This window comes from Cydia amplana, chromosome 22, assembly GCF_948474715.1.
Source record: "Cydia amplana chromosome 22, ilCydAmpl1.1, whole genome shotgun sequence".
Taxonomy (NCBI): Eukaryota; Metazoa; Arthropoda; class Insecta; order Lepidoptera; family Tortricidae; genus Cydia; species Cydia amplana.
The window spans coordinates 10,966,358-10,985,497 of record NC_086090.1 but is presented as its reverse complement, the minus strand read 5'-3'; the positions used below and the strand labels follow the sequence as shown (position 1 = coordinate 10,985,497).

General features: G+C 37.5%; 1 protein-coding gene across 1 annotated transcript; it reads left to right on the top strand.

Annotated features, from left to right (window-relative positions):
- The first annotated feature begins 488 nt into the window (after positions 1-488).
- Positions 489-17,248, top strand: LOC134658341 (sodium- and chloride-dependent GABA transporter 1). The gene is made up of 12 exons (XM_063513968.1): positions 489-717; positions 6,601-6,760; positions 7,181-7,452; positions 8,504-8,605; positions 8,943-9,114; positions 9,455-9,645; positions 10,574-10,754; positions 12,568-12,692; positions 14,085-14,329; positions 14,908-15,111; positions 15,778-15,945; positions 16,538-17,248. The coding sequence occupies exons 2-12, from the start codon at positions 6,696-6,698 to the stop codon at positions 16,634-16,636; spliced, it is 1,824 nt and encodes a 607-aa protein (XP_063370038.1). The 5' UTR covers positions 489-717; positions 6,601-6,695; the 3' UTR covers positions 16,637-17,248.
- The last annotated feature ends 1,892 nt before the right edge of the window (positions 17,249-19,140 follow it).

Genomic DNA, 19,140 nt, shown 5'->3' with positions numbered 1-19,140 from the left:
TTGCCTTCCTGAAGTTCAGCCTTTGGCTTCACAGTAAAGCGAGCCCTAGGTATTATACAGAGCTTGGCCTTCGGTGGCTTTCAAATCTCACCTTTAAGTCTTTAACACAGCCATTAGGCCTTTTAGCATCTCTCCTTATTTTAGCAGCAGTCTCTCCTTCTTGGACTTCTTGTAACTCGGCCTCTGGCCTCGCATGACAGTAAGCCCTGATATAAACGAGTTCCGAGCTTCATAGTACTAGAATAACGGTATTTTTGCCATACGTTTTTCTTGCACATGACTTTTTGCGAGGGACTGGCCGATTTCAAACGTCTCACGTCAAATCCGTCAGAAAACACTCTTGGCCAGTCATATCGAAATCGGCAACAGAACGCATAGGTATTATGGTAACTGCTCAGCTATGTACCGCCAATAACGCATCATCCGGCGTCACACCAGCTTCCGGAGGGGCCCAATCCCGTTACCGATGCCCATAATTCTTTCCATCTCTGACAGTTGACGCGTTCACATGTCATGTAACGTATACGAGCCCGGCTGAAACCACATTCGGAGCACGGCATGTGGCCGCGCCGCACGCATAACCTTTTTTTTTAAACAGTTATGGCCTGGAATCAAGTCCTTTAAGCCGAGCTAAGAAGCGTTTTTCGAGTTTTAAACGCGACCGTGTTTGACAATGCTTGTGATGTGTGTGTGTAGCTGACGCTGTGTGTGTTTAAAGTAAGTTTTCGTGTTTGTAGTGTTAAGGTGTTTGTAGTTGTGTGGATTTGTGAGCTGGAGCTATGTTAAGTTTTATTCACAGGGTTAATGACATACTGACAAACCCATGAATTAAAAGTCTATTTTGAACCTGTCATTTCACTTCGTGATATAAGAATTCCTGATATAAAATTGGTTAAAATTGCAAGTCTTGAAATATCCCCTAATTGGCAAACAACGAAAGGAATCTTATATCGTGTGATTCAACACGTAAAATCGTAAAACAGAACCGATCTGTCTTAAAGGAATCTTCAACAAGCTGGCAAATTCCTTGATATTTGGGCCACGGAATTTGAATTCTGACACCAGTTAGTTAATTAGGCGTTTTTAAAGTTGCTAACACAAGCGCGTTTTTAAAGATTTGAAGAGTCTACGTATCTAGTACAAACTACAAGGCGTGGCTCACTCCGCGATTTGGTCGTATCGCTACAAGTACCTACAAGTACATGTGGCCCACACCAATTTTGGTGTCTAGCCATAGTAGTTGCCGCGCACCGCTATGGAACGGACGCCTGCTCGCGCTTGCGCCACCTATTTAGCGTTCATATTTGTCGTAATAGTCGTGTTAGAGAGTGAATTTTCTGTACCTAGACTATTATTTATTCTGTGGTAGTACCTATGTACTACCTACCTATGTAACATAAGAGTTTTACAGATATAACGGCCAGTTTTGAATTTGCGATAATCATGACACGTGCAATGACGAGCGTAACGAGTATATTTTAGGTAAACGTAGCGCGGATTTCAAAGACATCATAATCATACCAACGAAGTATTAGGTAGGTAGCAGGCACATACCTAATGTCGTGAAACACACAAGTGTTTTAGCCCAAATATATTTGTGTAGACGAGAGTGTGTCCCAGTCATTAAACATTATCACTTACACTTTATAAAACAATGTCCCCCGCCGCGTCTGTCATTTTGTATGTTCGCGATAAACTTAAAAACTACTGAGCGGATTTTAATGCGGTTTTAAACTATAAATAGAGTGATTCTTGAGGAAGGTTTAGGAGTACATATTGTTAACCCGTGCGAAACCGGGGCGGGTCACTAGTGTAGGTTTTAAATAATTTGCGATAGACTCCTCTAATTGTTTATTTAATTATTTACCTAACCATTAACTTACCTAAGTATCTGATGATGATTGATCTTATTTGTTTTTAACCGACTTCCAAATCTCAAAGAAGGAGGTTATCAATTCGGTTGTATGTTTTTTTTTATTTTTTTTTTTTATTTTTTTTTATTTTTGTTACTCCATATCTCCGTCATTACTGGACCGATTTTGAAAATTCTTTTTTTGATTGTATGTATATGCATACAGATTGGTCCCGTTTTTGTCAAAACCCAGTTCTGATGATGGGATCCATGAGGAATCGAGGGAACTCCTCAAATCTTAAAGGCATACATATAGTGATTTTTGTGTTTTTATCAATAAATCAAGCATATACATTCAGAAACGTGACATTTGATGAAGTGGAACTGCTGATGATGATCAGAACAGAACTCTTCAACGACGCATAGTTCACGTTTGGCGATTTGTCCTCTTCGTTATGTTTGTTAAGCAAGTTAAGTTTTTAAGTCACATTTTTGTCAAGCTCGAGTTCTGATGATGGGATCCATGAGGAATCGAGGGAACTCCTCAAATCTTAAAGGTGTGCGTATAGAGATTTTTGTATTTTCATCAGAAAATCAAGCATTTTTATTAAAAACTGTCGCATTTGATGAAGTGGAACTGCTGATGATATCAGAACAGAACTCTTCAACGACCCATAGTTCACGTTTGGCGATTTGTCCTCTTCGTTATGTTTGTTAAGCAAGTTTAGTTTTTAAGCCACATTTCTGTCAAGCTCGAGTTCTGATGATGAGATCCATAAGGAATTGAGGGAACTCCTCAAATCTTAAAGGCATACATATAGTGATTGTTGTGTTTTAATCAACAAATCAAGCATATACATTTAAAAAGTAACATTTGAGGAAGTGTAACTGCTGATGATGACCAGAACGAAACTCTTTAACGACGCATAGCTCGCGTTTGGCGATTTTTTCTTTTCGTTATGTTTGTTAAGCAAGTTAGGTTTTTAAGCCATATTTATGTCAAGCTCAAGTTCTGAACATGGGATCCATGAGAAATCGAGGGAACTCCTCAAATCTTAAAGGCACACGTATAGAATTTTCTGTATTTTCATCATAAAATAAAGCATTAACATTAAAAACTGTCGCATTTGATGAACTGGAACTGCTGATGATGATCAGAACAGAACTCTTCAACGACGCATAGTACATGTTTGGTGATTTCGAATTTCGACTTTGACTTGGACTGGGACCCGGACTCGGATCCAGATCCGGACTCGTACCCGGATCCGGTTCGGACCCGGGCCCGGACCTGGACTCGGACTCGGACCTGGACTAGACCCGGACTCGGACCCGGACTCGGACACAGACCCGGACCTTGACCCGGAAACCACTATGATACCTAAACTAAATAAACCACTATGATTACCTACCATAAAATGTAGGTATAAAGTATGATGAGGCCAAACCCCTCCCGCTCAAACCCCCGTACACCGCACCGCATGCGCCGTTAAGTGGGTTAGGTTAGGTTTGAACTGCTATCCTCACAGAACCGAACAAAAGTGGGTTAGGTTAGGTTAGAACTGCGAGCCTTACAGAAACGAAATGCTTCCTTTTCTACATAGCGCACCATCTACAATAATCTTTCACCGGGCCGCATAGAAGTCGGTTTTTTTTTTCTTAAAAATTATTATTATTGCACCAACATCGTTAAATTTTTAGTCCCGCCGAGGCTTGAACTAGTAATGCATTTATATTATTAGCTAATTTAAAGGTTAAGTAGTATGCTATCAAAGGTAAATTTTAATAAATATTTAACCTGGCTGAATACACTGTTCTATGAAATGTATTTGACAATACTTTACTGTATTCTTGCAAATACATAAATTATTTGATACTTTGATATTTCTATTTCTAAATTTATTCACTGATACACGTTGCAAACTAGCGACCGTTTAAATCGCTGCATCGAGTTTTGTTACCTAATGGGATAATAGAGGGTCAGGCTCGATTTAGACTACGTGCACTTGTTATTCAATTAACCTTTTACTTTTATCTTTTAACAAATAACACCACCTTAATCACTACATAGTATAAAACAAAGTCGCTTTCCTGTCTGTCTGTCTGTCTGTATGCTTAGGTCTTTAAAACTACGCAACGGATTTTGATGAGGTTTGTTTTGAATAGATAGAGTGATTCAAGAGGGAGGTTTATGTATAATTTGTTAACCCGTGCGAAGCCGGGGCGGGTCGCTAGTACAGTATAAATCAAATTGCACAAACGGGTCTACCGCGATATTTGTTTTTACCTTAAATTCCGACGTTTCAGCTGAGTTGCACCAGCTGTGGTCACGGAAAGACCTGACGGGTAGACCCGTTTGTGTAAATAAAATTGGTTGAAGTAACCACTGCGCCAAAAGGCAGATATTATAGGTTACAAAATATAATAAAATTAAACAATTGGCATGCGCGGCAAAAGGAACGGGCTCAGCATAGGTACGCTGCGTCAGCCACTTCATTACAAATTGCCTGCGCAGCGCTGATTTTCAGTCCGTCCCCTTCACTGAACCACATTGATATGTATGCGGGTTAAAGGATTTTTTTAACACAGAGCTTGTAAGTATTACTACCAAAGCATAAAACAAAAAACGAGTACAAATATACCTAAACTAAAATCTGTCGTTAAAGTAAGTATTATTTTTTAGTTAAAGTAGGTATTATTCTAAGTAATATGAACTTGCAATTTTGTATATGGTACCTATATATTTACTAGTGAACATGGACGCAAAATTTGCACCCATTCACTTTTACAAAAGTATGAAAACTTGGAAAGTAGGCAAGCTTAAGAAACGCGCCTTAAGAAGCGAAAGAAGAAATGTTAATTTACTTTCAAAACTCTTAAGTTCTTAACTTGGTGAAAAATAAAAAAGGCTTCGAAGGACTTGACAAAGTTTCAAACTAAGATATAAATTATCTTCTGAAAACGTCTTGTCAGCCACAAAAAAGTCACGCCAGCGGCAAAAAAGGCAATTTGAGGAACTGAAAAGATAAGGGAAACTGATGAAATTCGGGCAAGCGAAATGTGTGCACCAGGGATGTTGCGAACATCCGCATCCGCATCCGCAACCGCGGAACTTCCGCGTTATTTTCAACATCCGCATCCGCATCCGCATCCGCATAAAATCGATGCGGATTTAATGCGGATGCGGATGTGGAACAGTTCGGTACAGGAACGTCTTAGCATCGGCGGAAGTGCTAGACTGCTAGGTAATTTAGTAATTAGCCAAAAAAACCTATTAGAAATTAGCAGTCAAGCATGAGTGGGACTTATTGTACGGAACCCTTGGAACGCGAGTCCGACTCGCACTTGGTCGGTTTTTTGAAATAAAAATTACTAAAATGTAATATTTGACGTTTTTTATGTACCTATCTTGACATCCGCATCCGCATCCGCATCCGCGGATGTGAGCCTTTAAAAATCCGCATCCGCATCCGCATCCGCGGATGTCAAAAAATCGGCATCCGCAACATCCCTGGTGTGCACGCGCTAACGAGCTCCCTTTCACCGAAAGAGAAAGAGACGAGCTCATGTTTAAGAACGAGTATGACAAAGATGAATGGAATGCGAAAATTAATCAAAAATAACCGATTTCTTCGTAGGTAGGATAAGTAGAACTACTTTTTGCGCTCCTTTTGTATAAGTATAACTTATCTATTGTTCATACATATCATCACGCCTATTTCCCGGAGGGGTAGGCAGAGACCCACGGATTTCCACTTGCTACGATCCTGACATACCTCTTTCGCTTCCGTTACTTTCATAACATTCCTCATACACGCTCGCCGGTTTAGGGTGCTCTTGACCTATTTCTTCAATTGTTATATTTATTTTATTTTATTTATTTTTATTTTGAAATTTAAATCAGGAAACAAGGCCCATATTACAAATACCTTATAGACTAACATACCTATATATGTCATTGCCCTCAAAATGATGTATAAATTCCTCCCCACGAACATTGCATTACGGAGATTTGTATCCCTAAGTAAACTCATAAAGACGAGATCAGGTGCGCCTGAGACCATTATTTATGTACAGCTTTGTGCTGAATAGGTACATAGTTATATTATGCCTCTCCAGTGTAAATGGAATAGAGAATTTTGTAAATTGTAATTGAATTGTCTTTGTTAGTGTAATCGCTGTTTTGTTTTTTATTTTATCTTTTTGGTTATTGTTTTTGTAATTTATATTGTGTTTTTGCAGCTGTCAAATAAATGATTCTATCAGAAAATGAGTTTTTACTCTTGAAAACAGGTTACTTTTCAAAAACAACCGAGTACCTAATTCGTTAACGTTAAATATTATTATGATTGTGTACTTACACGAAGTAATCTGCAAAAAGCTATCGCCCGGTTAGTTTTAGTTTTAGGAAATAAGTGCGAGTCGGACTCGCGCGAAGGGTTCCGTACCATTACGCAAAAAACGGCAAAAAAAATCACGTTCGTTGTATGGGAGCCCCACTTAAATATTTATTTTATTTTGTTTTTAGTATTTGTTGTTATAGTGGCAACAGAAATACTGGTGGTTCCAGTATAAAATTAATAACTGTCAAAATTGACTTCTTAACTATACTTAGATACGATAGCGCGGTTTTTATTTTATTTTAAATTTTAGGGTCTGTTCGGAAAGAGAAGAGTCGTGCACGTGGAATGTATTGAGCCCCATACATTCCGCACAGACTCCATTTTCATGTTATTTCGCTTTTGTTGCAGACATCCACAAAACGCTTCCCGACTGTCAGGCACTGCCAAAATGGTGATAGTCCCCTAGAGAAGTGATCGGAACTTGTTTTGTTAGAGTGAACAAGATGGACGCGAAGAACGAGACGCAAGATATCGAGCTCAGCGCGCAGGGGACGAGCACTAAACCCAGGTTTATATTTTTTCAAAATTTTCGACGTAGGAAACATATTTTTTTTCAACCATTCATTCAGAAGTTTCTTTTTCATTATTACCGCAACTTGTATGTATATTTGTAAATTTTATTCAAACAAATACTTATTTTTAAAATGTAAAGTAAAATTACTAAAGTAGTCTAAAAGTAGGCAGTTTAAAATAAGCTATAAATCTAACACATGTAGGTATTTATAATACAACACATGTACAACAAACAACACACGCAAACAGATAAAACCCAAGTATTTTTAAATTTAAATAAATATATAGTTTGCATTGTGCAGTTGTGAGAACGTTATGCATAAAAATTAGTTGAATTTAAACCGCAACATCATATTTTTGTGTAATAAAAAAACACCACTTTTTGATTAGGATTTAAAAAACCTTTTTTTTTCAGCGATGTCGCCCTCAAATCAGACCTCCCCGAGAGAGGCTCCTGGGCCTCCAAGCTGGACTTCATTCTTTCTGTGGTCGGCCTCGCCATCGGCCTCGGGAACGTGTGGCGGTTCCCGTACCTCTGCTACAAGAATGGTGGCGGCGCGTTCCTGATCCCCTACTTCCTGACCCTATTCCTAGCTGGTATACCCATGTTCTTCATGGAGCTGGCCATGGGGCAGATGCTGACCATTGGTGGGCTGGGCGTGTTCAAGATTGCGCCGATTTTTAAAGGTGATATATGGTTTCATTGGGCATGTTTATCAAAATTACTAACTCCCTTATTCATAAGTTTCATAACACATCTGTTAAATTTTTCCCTTTTTAAAACCCCGACGAAAAAAGAGGGGTATTATACGTTTGCAGCCAATGTCTGACTGTGTGTCTGTCTGTGGCGTCGGTGCTCTCAAACGGATGGACCGATGTCGATGCAGTTTTTTTTACGTGAAAGCGAGTTTCCTTGCGGTGGTTTGATAAAAATCGATCTGGCAGTTTGAAAAGACAGCTCTTTTCCAAAATGTACATCAACATTTTTGGCATCAAAAGAACCTAAATCTAATCGGTTTTAATTTTTTTTATTTGATACTTATTTTGAAATTCTTTCATCGATTATCAAATTAAGTTTTCCATTCAGTAGGTTATTTCAGAATCAAAACTTATTTAACAAAAAACTCAATTGTGTAAAAACAATTCATCAATCTCTAAAAAGTACTCGGAAGAAACGACAAGTTAAACAAAGAGGTTATTCAAAGGAACCCATTTTAAATTCGGATACCGTCCCTTGTTTTCCTCAAAATGTTTGAAAACATTTGTCATCTTTTTGAATCCAATGGTTCGTGGAATGCTTTCAATTTGGGGCGGGAAAAGGGGCGACATTTTACTGAAGATCTGTTGTAAGAAGAGCAAATGAACGTCGTTACTTTGCGATCAATTAGGGCGTGCGACGCTAACATTTTACCTACCGTGCACCCACGGGGATTGGGAGCGAAAATTAAACTTCAGACGTAATCATTATCATCATCATAACTTAAGAGCTTTGCTCTTGTCGGTGGAGTAATCGCCAATCATTTCTTTTCTGTGCCAGTCTTTTAATTTCCTCATACGACGCATTATTTTTTATATGGCTGAGATAAGTAATTCAAGGTTTCCCTTCTTCTCTTGTCTTTTCAATCCTGCCTTCCAAGATGTTTAGGAAAAAGTTGTCATGCCAACTTATGCCAAACAAGTATCATCAACTTATGCCAACAATGCCACAAGTTGTCAGATGTAAGTAATGATTTTTCAGGCATCGGCTACGCGGCGGCCGTGATGTCCTGCTGGATGAACGTGTACTACATCGTCATCCTCGCGTGGGCCATCTTCTACTTCTTCATGTCCATGCGATCAGGTAAATTTCAGATCAGTTAGTCGTTTTGATCTTCAGTATTTTTTTTTAAAGAATATTAATATTTCATATATTATGTTTTATGTTTGAAAACAAAATATTTAGAATTGAAGATGTTTTAGATGCAACAGTTACAATGATTCACTTAATGCATTGATATTAAAGACAGTAAAAGTTATGTCAACCAGTTATTCATTAATTCACTAGACCTAAGATTCAAGGATATTGAGAATATACGCCTTGTCTTACTAACTATAGATACCTAGTAATACAAGGCTTAACGCATTAGTTGAACATTCGAAAGCCGAAATACGATAGAGAATATAAATTATTTTTACAGAGGTCCCATGGAGAAACTGCGACAACTACTGGAACACGGCTGCCTGCGTCAACCCGTACGACCGGAAGAACCTCAACTGCTGGTCGTCCTTCAACAAGACCACCTACTGCGTGCTCAACGGCCAAAACATTACTAAAGTTGCCCTTTCTGACCCCGTCAAGGAGTTCTGGGAGTAAGTCATCTTCACCATCTTTATTACCATTAAAAACTTTTTCTGTGGGTTCAACAACTGCAATATTTTCAACTGCTTTTCATCCTGCAACAAGACCGCCTTTTGGATGCTCAACCGTCAAAATATACCTAACTAAAGTTGCTCTCTCCAACCCTGTCAAACAGTGTTTGGAGTAAGTCGCCTTTGTTGTCATCATTCATTTCATCTACGAAGGCGAGATCCTCAACAGCTAGTTGTATTTCAACAAGACCACCTACTGTTTTCAGATTGTGTAAAATTAAGCGTTTCTGAATAAAGTTTTCCAATTTCGTTATTCTTAACAATCTGTAATTCCTTGCAGACGTCGAGCCCTCCAAATCTCGAGCGGTATCGAGCACATCGGGAACATCCGTTGGGAGCTGGCTGGCACCCTGCTGCTGGTGTGGGTGCTATGCTACTTCTGCATCTGGAAGGGCGTGCGGTGGACAGGAAAAGTTGTCTACTTCACTGCTTTGTTCCCGTACTTCCTTCTGACAGTGCTACTGATCAGAGGTTAGTCAATTCTTCTAGATTTGTTGAAGGCTGCTGCTGGTGTGGGTGTTATGAATCTTCTGCATCTGGCTGGAAGGGCTTGTGATGGACCGGAAAAGATAGACAAACCTAAATAGCTCTGCATGATATTTGCAATGACAAAGTATGACAATGTCATCAGTAATTTCAATTTTCTATGAAAATATGATGTTTATAATGATACTTGCCCACTTTGTAATATTGAACTTATTGAAGTCGGTGCAAAGTTATCTTAGGCAGACTCTATTATAAATTCACGCTCTTAAAGTACCTATACATACATATAATCACGCCTATTTCCCGGAGGGGTAGGCAGAGACCACGGAATTCCACTTGCCACGATCCTGACATACCTCTTTCGCTTGCGTTACTTTCATAACATTCCTCATAGACGCTCGCCGGTTTAGGGTTTAAAGTACCTATCTCTCTCTTCCAAGCTATGTATCCTATATGGTGATGGGGTCAGCTTTCCGGGTCTCTCGCTTCCACTTCGCCGTATCCTCGACGTCGCTTTCGGATACTTTCATATCTTTTAACACTACGTCCTTCCATCTTGTTTTCCGTTTACTTCTACCGGGAATGGAAAGTCGTAGTGCTAAATTTCCAACGTAGTCTGGTGGTCTCCTCTTTACGTGGTCATACCATCGCAGGCTACTCTCCTGCATTTTCCACGATGTCGCACAATATGTTTGTTTGCTTAAAACTATTATTTTATATTATTTGGGTCAATCAACAATTTCTTGTTGTTATTCTGTCCCATTAGCGAGGAGACAATATAGTAGCATAGATTGTTAGAAGAACTGCTGTACGCTGTACCATGTTCTACTAGAATTTTAAGAGTGACTAACCGTAACCATAGCAACGTGTGACAAGAAAAAGTTGATTAACCCATTTTATTTCCGTGTCCCAGGTATAACCCTCCCCGGCGCGATGGAAGGCATCAAGTTCTACGTGATGCCGAACATGTCCAAGCTGTTCGAGTCTGAGGTGTGGATCGACGCCGTCACGCAGATCTTCTTCTCGTACGGACTCGGCCTCGGCACTCTCGTGGCCCTCGGCAGTTATAACAAGTTCACTAATAACGTGTACAAGTAAGTTTACATACATACATACATCACTGGCTCAGTGACCCAAAGAGGATCTTGGCCTCTGACACAAGAGAGCGCCACTCTGCCCTATTCTGCGCCACTTCGCGCCAGTTGGGTATTCCGAGGGCGGACAAGTAAGTTTACTTTGACATAATTTATTTTTGCATAATTTCATTTGACATAATTTCGTGTGACGTCATTTGGGTTGGCAAAAAGCTCGTATAAAGAATCACCAACTTGCTGCAACAATGCGTAATACACTTTATTATGGGCTTACCTATACAAAGTTTTACCCTCCATTAGGCAATTGTCGTTAAGTTTAAGTGTCTTGTTGTTGTTACTTTTTGATGAGCTACGAGATTACAGTCACCTGCAATAATCTGTTACTCTTCGAAGGCCGCAAAAATATGTGACCCCTCTTATGGCTCTATAAATAAGATCGTGTCCGATATTATTGCGGCGTTCGTTCTATAATATATTACATATTGCAGGTACCTACTTAAATCGTGAAATAAATTAGATCATGACTAGACTTGGTACCTGATTCAGATTTACGAGTAACAATTTATTATGCTTTTGGTTTTGACATGACCTTTGAAAGTTATGAAATGTAAAACGAAATAAAATAAAAACTAAAATACAAACGTCCGGAACACTTATTATATATACCATTCAGTTTGCATAATGTAAAAAAAAATCTTATCGAGGTTTGAATGTCAGTTTTGCGCCTACTCACACCATTTCACAGTACTCTTTTTTTGATAGAATTATGGATAAAATGATCAAACTCGTTGGTTAGTCTAATCTGACTAAGAAAAAGAAAAGTAAAGAAAATATTTATAAGTAACATCGTAACATTGGTTCCTAGCTCCATGATTACTACCTACCACAAAAATGCATTTTGTAAGGCGAATTTCCCCAAAAACATATATAAGCAATGTTTAGTTCCCATGGAGCCTACTAGATGGCGCTAGTAGTCCTCAACTTCGACATAAACATTAGCGATTATCTTTCCCGTAGTTTTAAAAATCCAAAACCTTGCGTAACCTGTGTTACGTGTTGCCTAGATTTTTTATGTACAAATAATGAACAAAAAGAGGAGAAATGAGAGGGAAATGAGAACTGAGAATAAGTTAGGAGCATAGAGAAAAAAATACATAGATTGCTCACTTCATACATCAGTTTTAGTACCAAAAAGACTATTAGCATCTAGCATCGAGTAGTGGAACTATCAGTACTGCTACTTGACAATAGATGTAGCACCGACCGGAAAGTCTTATGCTGTTGAGATAAGACTTTCCGGTCGGTGCTACATCTGTTATCAAGTAGCAGTACTGATAGTTCCGCTACTCGATGCTAGATGTAGACACTGAAATTAATAGTCTAACTGATGTATGGAGTGAGCACTCTTGTCTTACTATATTTCTCTATGTTAGGAGTCAATTATGCGAACACTTTGCGTACCATTCGGGACCTCAGTGGGCCATCTTGACAAAACCAATTCCTCGTCACCTCCCCTAGGCGCTCGACTGTTGTCCTGTAGGACGCTGCTCGGCCTTAGGCTATTAGTTTAGTCAGTCTAGCTAGTTACATAGTTCCTGTACCTAGTGTTAGCGCCGACTGGCTAATATGTATACTAGACGACTACCTGCCATTACTTCGTGTTTCTCTTCGCTCCTCACCGCACGCCCCACCAATTCCGAAGTCCACTACTTCACAATTTTAGATTATTTTTAATGCCGTAAACCCAGGAGAATGTAACCATGGCAACGAGTGCCAAGAAAAAGTTTATTCACCCATGATGCCCTTCTTCCAGAGACGCGTTGATAGTATGCACCGTCAACTCCAGTACGTCCATGTTCGCCGGGTTCGTCATCTTCTCCGTCGTCGGCTTCATGGCCCACGAGCAGCAGAGGCCGGTCGCTGAAGTGGCTGCCTCAGGTAAACTTCCCGCTTCAGATAAACTGTGGAATGAACTGTCGCCCGCGGTCTTTCTGGACCGATACGACCTACGCGGGGCGGCTGAAAAGTACGCGGCCTTAGAAAGAAAATGAAAGAGAGTATTAAAGTATATGTTAATTATTAATCGTTAATAATGGCGGCAATATTTAAACTGCCAAGAGGCGGGGAAAAAATAGCACAGTTTTTTTTTTTTATAGCTTAGGCGGCGAATATTTCAGCCTCTCTTCGTATATGTATAATGTAATGTACTATGTAGAGTTAGGCCACTGACAATCCAACCTCTAGACTGAGCTTAGGCCAATTCTTTCATGAAACCGATGCTGCCAAAAATACGGGGGTGCGGGGGGACGAGGTGAGCGAATCCCGTGCCGTGATTGGTCCGTTCAAAGACACGGACCAATCACGGCACGGGATTGACTCGAAGATGGAGTAACGCTACCGTATGTGTGGCAGAGGGGGTAGCGCGACAATGCTATGTCTAGAGGTTGGATTGTCTGTGAGTTAGACCAAGAAAAGTCTGCAACGATTTTGATAGCACACGCAGTGCAAGTGTTATTTAAGTTATTTTAAACGTCAAATTTAGTGTGATTGAATTATGACGTTTAGTGTGATTCTGTGGAACTTGCTAACTATGTAAACAAAAGTCATTAATAAATTCATATTTATTAATTGACACTTTTAATGTGACGGTTTGTTTACATAGCAAGTTCACTTTATTTAAACAACAATTCTAAGTATGCAAGAACGACACTTTATTTAAACAACAATTTCTAAGTATGCTATTAAAATCATTGTAGACTTTTCTTGGTCTAACTCTAATGCTTCTTAATACTATAGGATCATATGAATGCAAATAATGTTTTGGTTCAACAACAACATCACTAAACAATCTTGCTAGAGTCCGTCTAAGTTAACTTTGCATCGATATGAACAGAACAAAGTGAGAGCATGTCAATTTGACTATAATAATGACATGGCTACACATTGTCATCACAATTGCCATGGAGAGTTAGCTTGGTCCGACTCCATATTTCGAACCAGTTTACAATAATTATAATTTTTATTCAAAACTCTCACATTTCCTTATTTTCCTTCAGTCACTACCTGAATCCTCTTGTATTCTCTCTCATTTTTATTTCTCTGCTCTTGTTGTCTGTTCATATTCGTACACGTTTTGTGATTGTCACGAATAATGCCTTTTATATTTATCTCATCCTATCTTTAATCTTCTTTAGTATTTAAGTACCTACTACTTAAGCGTATTATGATTGTTTCCATTTTTGGATATTTTCAATGAAATCTATTTTATTTTATCGTATCTTATCTTGTCTTATCTTAACTTATCTTATCGTATCTTATCTTATATTCCAGGTCCTGGTCTAGCTTTCCTCGCCTACCCATCAGCAGTGCTCCAGCTCCCGGGCGCCCCGCTCTGGTCCTGCCTCTTCTTCTTCATGCTGCTCCTCATCGGCCTCGACAGCCAGTTCTGCACCATGGAGGGCTTCATCACGGCCGTTATTGATGAGTGGCCCAAGTTGCTGAGGAGGAGGAAGGAAATCTTCATTGCGATTACGTGTGTCATTTCGTATTTGGTTGGGCTGTCTTGTATATCTGAGGTAAGATGTTGTTTTATGAGTTTTCAATTAAATTTATTATGCTGATCAAAGGTATCTTCTCATGAGAGTTCTCTATTTTTTTTATCTAAGTGGGTTTGAGCCGTCGGGATCTCCGAATGTTTAATTGGTCCTATTAAAATTTACATTCGAAGGATTTAAATCCGCATAATTTTTACAATATTACTGTAAGTTGTGGTGCTTGAAAAGTACCTAAATTATAATTTTAAAATGAAAAGAACTAACATTCTGGAAAACTTTCCTTTTAGGCAATAACACATTAGGACAAATGATACCTATAACACATAACTCTGTAACATTTTTTAATCATAGTACTAAGTTACTAACTTTAGAAACAATATACCTAATATATTATATTCAGAATCTAAATACTATTAACAGTAATAACAAAGCTAATAATTCCTTCAAAATTTTCGTGGAAATTTTGTATTGCATTAGGTATTTGAAATCAGGAGTGTCTTATCAAAAGGGCTTATTTTTGTATTGTATTTTGTATGACTTTCATAGAGAAATAAGCCCTTTTGAAAATACACTCCTCAAATATCATGTAATTTCTCCAGGGCGGTATGTACGTGTTCCAAATCCTGGACTCGTACGCCGTGTCCGGCTTCTGCCTGCTGTTCCTCATCTTCTTCGAGTGCGTCTCCATCTCCTGGGCTTTCGGCGTCAACCGCTTCTACGACGGCATCAAGGAGATGATCGGCTACTACCCCACTATTTGGTGGAAGTTCTGCTGGGTCGGATTCACGCCTGCTATTTGTATTGTAAGTTTTTGTTGGCTTGTTTTGTGCATTTTCATTATTAAAATAGTTCTGGGGCCTTACCATGATGTCCTTATTGCGTTTCTGTTTGGGACCTTAACTGAACTGTCTTTCATTCTTGTAAGTAAGCTAATCTTCAGATAGAAGCTGTACTGTATGAACTCCAAATTTTAAAATATGGTAGGGATGAACATTAATTTACTTATACACGGTGTATAATCATTGAAGGGTATGAAATGATCGTAAGTATGAATGTATTGTGTACCTATATGTCTTATATATACCTACGTATATTACATATGTATTGGAAATTTCGCTAAGTTTGGATTGAAATTTAGATTAATTTTTACTTACCTTTGACGAACAGTATACAATAATCACCGATTGAAGCATTTGAAGCTGTGTTAAATTCTTAATCTTTGTTTCCAACAAACGCTGAGGCCTCTGATTACCTACATGTATTTTAAACCTGGACACTTTTTAGTAAGCGGTCCCCTGATCATCGGCCCAAAAGTTGACCAGAGAGTAAATGTGCGTGAATTATCAATCTTTTAATGATTAATTATAAACGTTTTTGTATTTAGTTTAAACGGTACTTCATAATATCCATGGACTAACATGATAATATCAGAATAATAAATTAAATATCTCATTTTCTTGATCCAACAGAGCGTGTTCATCTTCAACTTGGTGCAATGGACTCCGATCAAATACATGAACTACGAGTACCCGTGGTGGGCACACGCGTTCGGCTGGTTCACGGCGCTGTCCTCCATGCTGTGCATCCCGGGGTACATGGTATATCTGTGGCGAGTCACGCCGGGTACTACGAGCGAGGTGCGTTTATACCATTTAATATATGTCCTAGTATTATTACTATTAGGAGCCTATAATGTCCCACTGCTGGGCAAAGGCCTCCCCCCACTTTTTCCAGTCTTACCGATCCTGTGCAGTTCCTGTCCATTCCTTTAAAAAGGAGTCTAACTCGTGTCGCCATCGCCGACGTGGTTTGTCCTAGTAAAAATAATAAATAGCGAACATAGAGATGTGGCACTTCCGAAAGTACGTTTCATTACTCGGACCTTTCCATTTCAGTATTGAGAACCTTCATGTCGTTCAATTTTGATGTTAGTTAGCTGCTACTATTGACAGTAAAATTATTTATCCTGTCCTAAAAAGAGTAATGTCCTGTTATGTAAATGTGGACAGATTCTCCGTATATCCATTTGCACATTTTGTATTTTAGAGACAAACATTTCTTTAATTTACCGACTTTCGAAATTCTTTCAACCACTATTTGACTAAAGATCGTCTTTCCTTAGACTGTTTTGCTAGGGTAGGGTTGTAACATTACCGCAGTGTTGTGAAAAGTTTCCGTCTCGTTTGCGAGTTTTAGAATGTAGAAATTTACTTTTTTTTGTATTTCTAGAAATTCCACAAGATTGTCCGCATCCCGGAGGATGTGCCGGCGCTGCGCACCAAGATGCAGGCCGAGGAGATTCAGAAGCACGGCGTAGCTTCAGCTTAAACTAGTCTTATGACCGCGATCTCAAGGACTTTCGGGATTACAACCTTGTGTAGTTTAACATAAGATTCACTTTACAACGACTCTGAGATGACATAATTTAGTTTCATCTAATCTTAAATTTGACTACACGAGCTCGAACAAGAATTGATATTCTAAATCCACGCACAATTTTAACACCTTTTACGGTGTGTAATGTGTCATAAATTAATTAATATTAATTAATTACCGTTGTAGAAACTCGATTAGCTGCTCGATTTGATTGAATACTCGGAAATATTTTAAATATTTTTATGAGTTAGTGTAATTTTAATTTGTGGCTCTTTTGGGTGCGTTGCGACGCGTTCATGTATGTTAGATTTTTACGCTATATTTCTATATTTAGGAGTTGTGTTTTAAGAACATTAAAAAGTTAAGCGAACCGTATGAGTGGGACTATGTTACGAAGTATAAACTCTGTTACTATTGTTGTCTTCCACGAAGCGTAGTGCTTAGATTGTATTGTATGTATTTAAGCTTGTATTCAATTGTATTTTATATTTATAATCAATATTTCTAAGAGTCCAGTAACCTGTGAGCGTATAACAAGCAAAGATGTTGCCAAAATTTAAAATTAGATATTTATCTAGAAATGAGATACATATAGTGATGAACTTATTGACTTTATGTGTTCGTAAATGGATCAGATATAATACAGTATATAAATGCCTGTTTGTGTGTGTGTCCTGCTATTTAATCTTGTTATCCTTAAAGGAATTAGGTATTAGTTCTAATTGGTGTTTTGGTAGTTTAAATGTTTAAATTAAAAATATTATAAACGCAACGGGACGCGTGTTTTTGAATCTGTATGGTGTTTTAGGAAATGTATTTTAAGATAATATATATTGTCTATACCTGAAGCTATTTAATCAGTAAATTATTTACATGAATACAAGAGTTTAAATGACATTGATATTATTTACAAATTGTTTTACATAATCTTGAATGAATACAAATATTTAAAGAGATAAGTCAATGTGTAAATTATGATGTAATTGTTATTTTAGTTTTATTGATATTTTTATACCTATTTACTCGTATTTGGTTAATCAGCTTTAATTATTTTATTAGATTATGTTACTAGTCGATTAAATAATCGCTAATTATTTAACTTATATTCGTTAAAATGCATTTTAATATTATTTTGTAATTCCTAATGATTTCATTTTATATAATATAAATGCGTTTTACCTAATCATATTTTTCGTAAGGGTATTTGTAGTAAAATTTCGTGTTCCGTCAGAGACCAAAATTCTATAAATTATATTTCAGATGACATCTACTGTAGATTTTCTACAAAAATAGAACAATTACTATAAATGTACTCATAGTCGAGTGAAGTTGTATACAGGGCTTTTAATAGAGGAGCAAAATCGGCCAAAAATTATGACAACGAAACCGTATCAAAAATTACATGTTCAAAAACCATCGGAATTTGTCACTCACTAGTCCAGTAAAAATACTCTTTTACACTCAAACTAAAAGAACTTAAATCGTGTTCAAATTATAATTAACTTTTCACTTATTATACTATCGTCAATTTATTAATTAATAATATAAAACATAGTGAACATTCGTAGTTGTTTATTAGAAGATATAAAGTATAAATGTATTACGGTAGTAAATTATTATAAAAATATATTCCTACATTTGCTTAATTCAATCCATTTACTTATGTTTAGTGCCAATTTAGAGCAATTTATGATATTATGTAACTTCAAATTATAAGTGTAATTCAATTAAAAACTGGAAATTATATTTAGGTATTGTAATTAAAATGAAACCCAAAACATACTGTTATTTTTGAACTGTAAATTTCTGAAAATATTTTTACGACTAATTGTGAACTTATTACGAAGTATAATGACAATATACTTATTTCAGCCTAGCGAGCAATGTGGTGTAAGATAAATGTGCTTCCATGTATTTTAAATACTAAAATATAGATACTTTAGATTTAAATTTAGTTGCATACTTTTGTGTACTTTATTTTAATCTAAGTAATAAATTACGCTACAATTATGAAAGAATATGACAAATTATGTCAATTAAAATTATGTGAAAAATATGAAACTGTTAAAACATGGTCTAAATTTTTGTTGTACATCCAAAAACTGTCACATATCAAATGTTGTGTTTTATCATTATACATTCGTATTAGATTTATAAATGTTGCCATAACAGAAATAGTAAACAACGTAATTTATATATTTCATTAAATAGTTAATAAATCATGTTTGTTTTTTGTTCTACAAATCTTCCCATCCCATTCTTCCATTTTGGCCATAGTCCCTAATAGGCCAAAAGCCCTAAAAAATAGACCAGGTCCCACAAAAAGTCGTCGAAGATGACTAGGGGCCCGTAACGTATCGTATAACGTCTAGTAGATATTATTAACAAATCTCTGGAGCCCGTTTCTCAAAAGCTTGTAACTTGTAATACAAGTGGAAGTCCCTTTCTAACAAAAG

Coding starts and splice junctions, on each gene's coding strand:
- LOC134658341 (XM_063513968.1), top strand. CDS start 6,696: ATGGACGCGAAGAACGAGACGCAAGATATCGAGCTCAGCGCGCAGGGG. Junction 8,606..8,942: donor CTTCATGTCCATGCGATCAG/GTAAATTTCAGA, acceptor TTATTTTTACAG/AGGTCCCATGGAGAAACTGC. Junction 9,115..9,454: donor CCCGTCAAGGAGTTCTGGGA/GTAAGTCATCTT, acceptor AATTCCTTGCAG/ACGTCGAGCCCTCCAAATCT.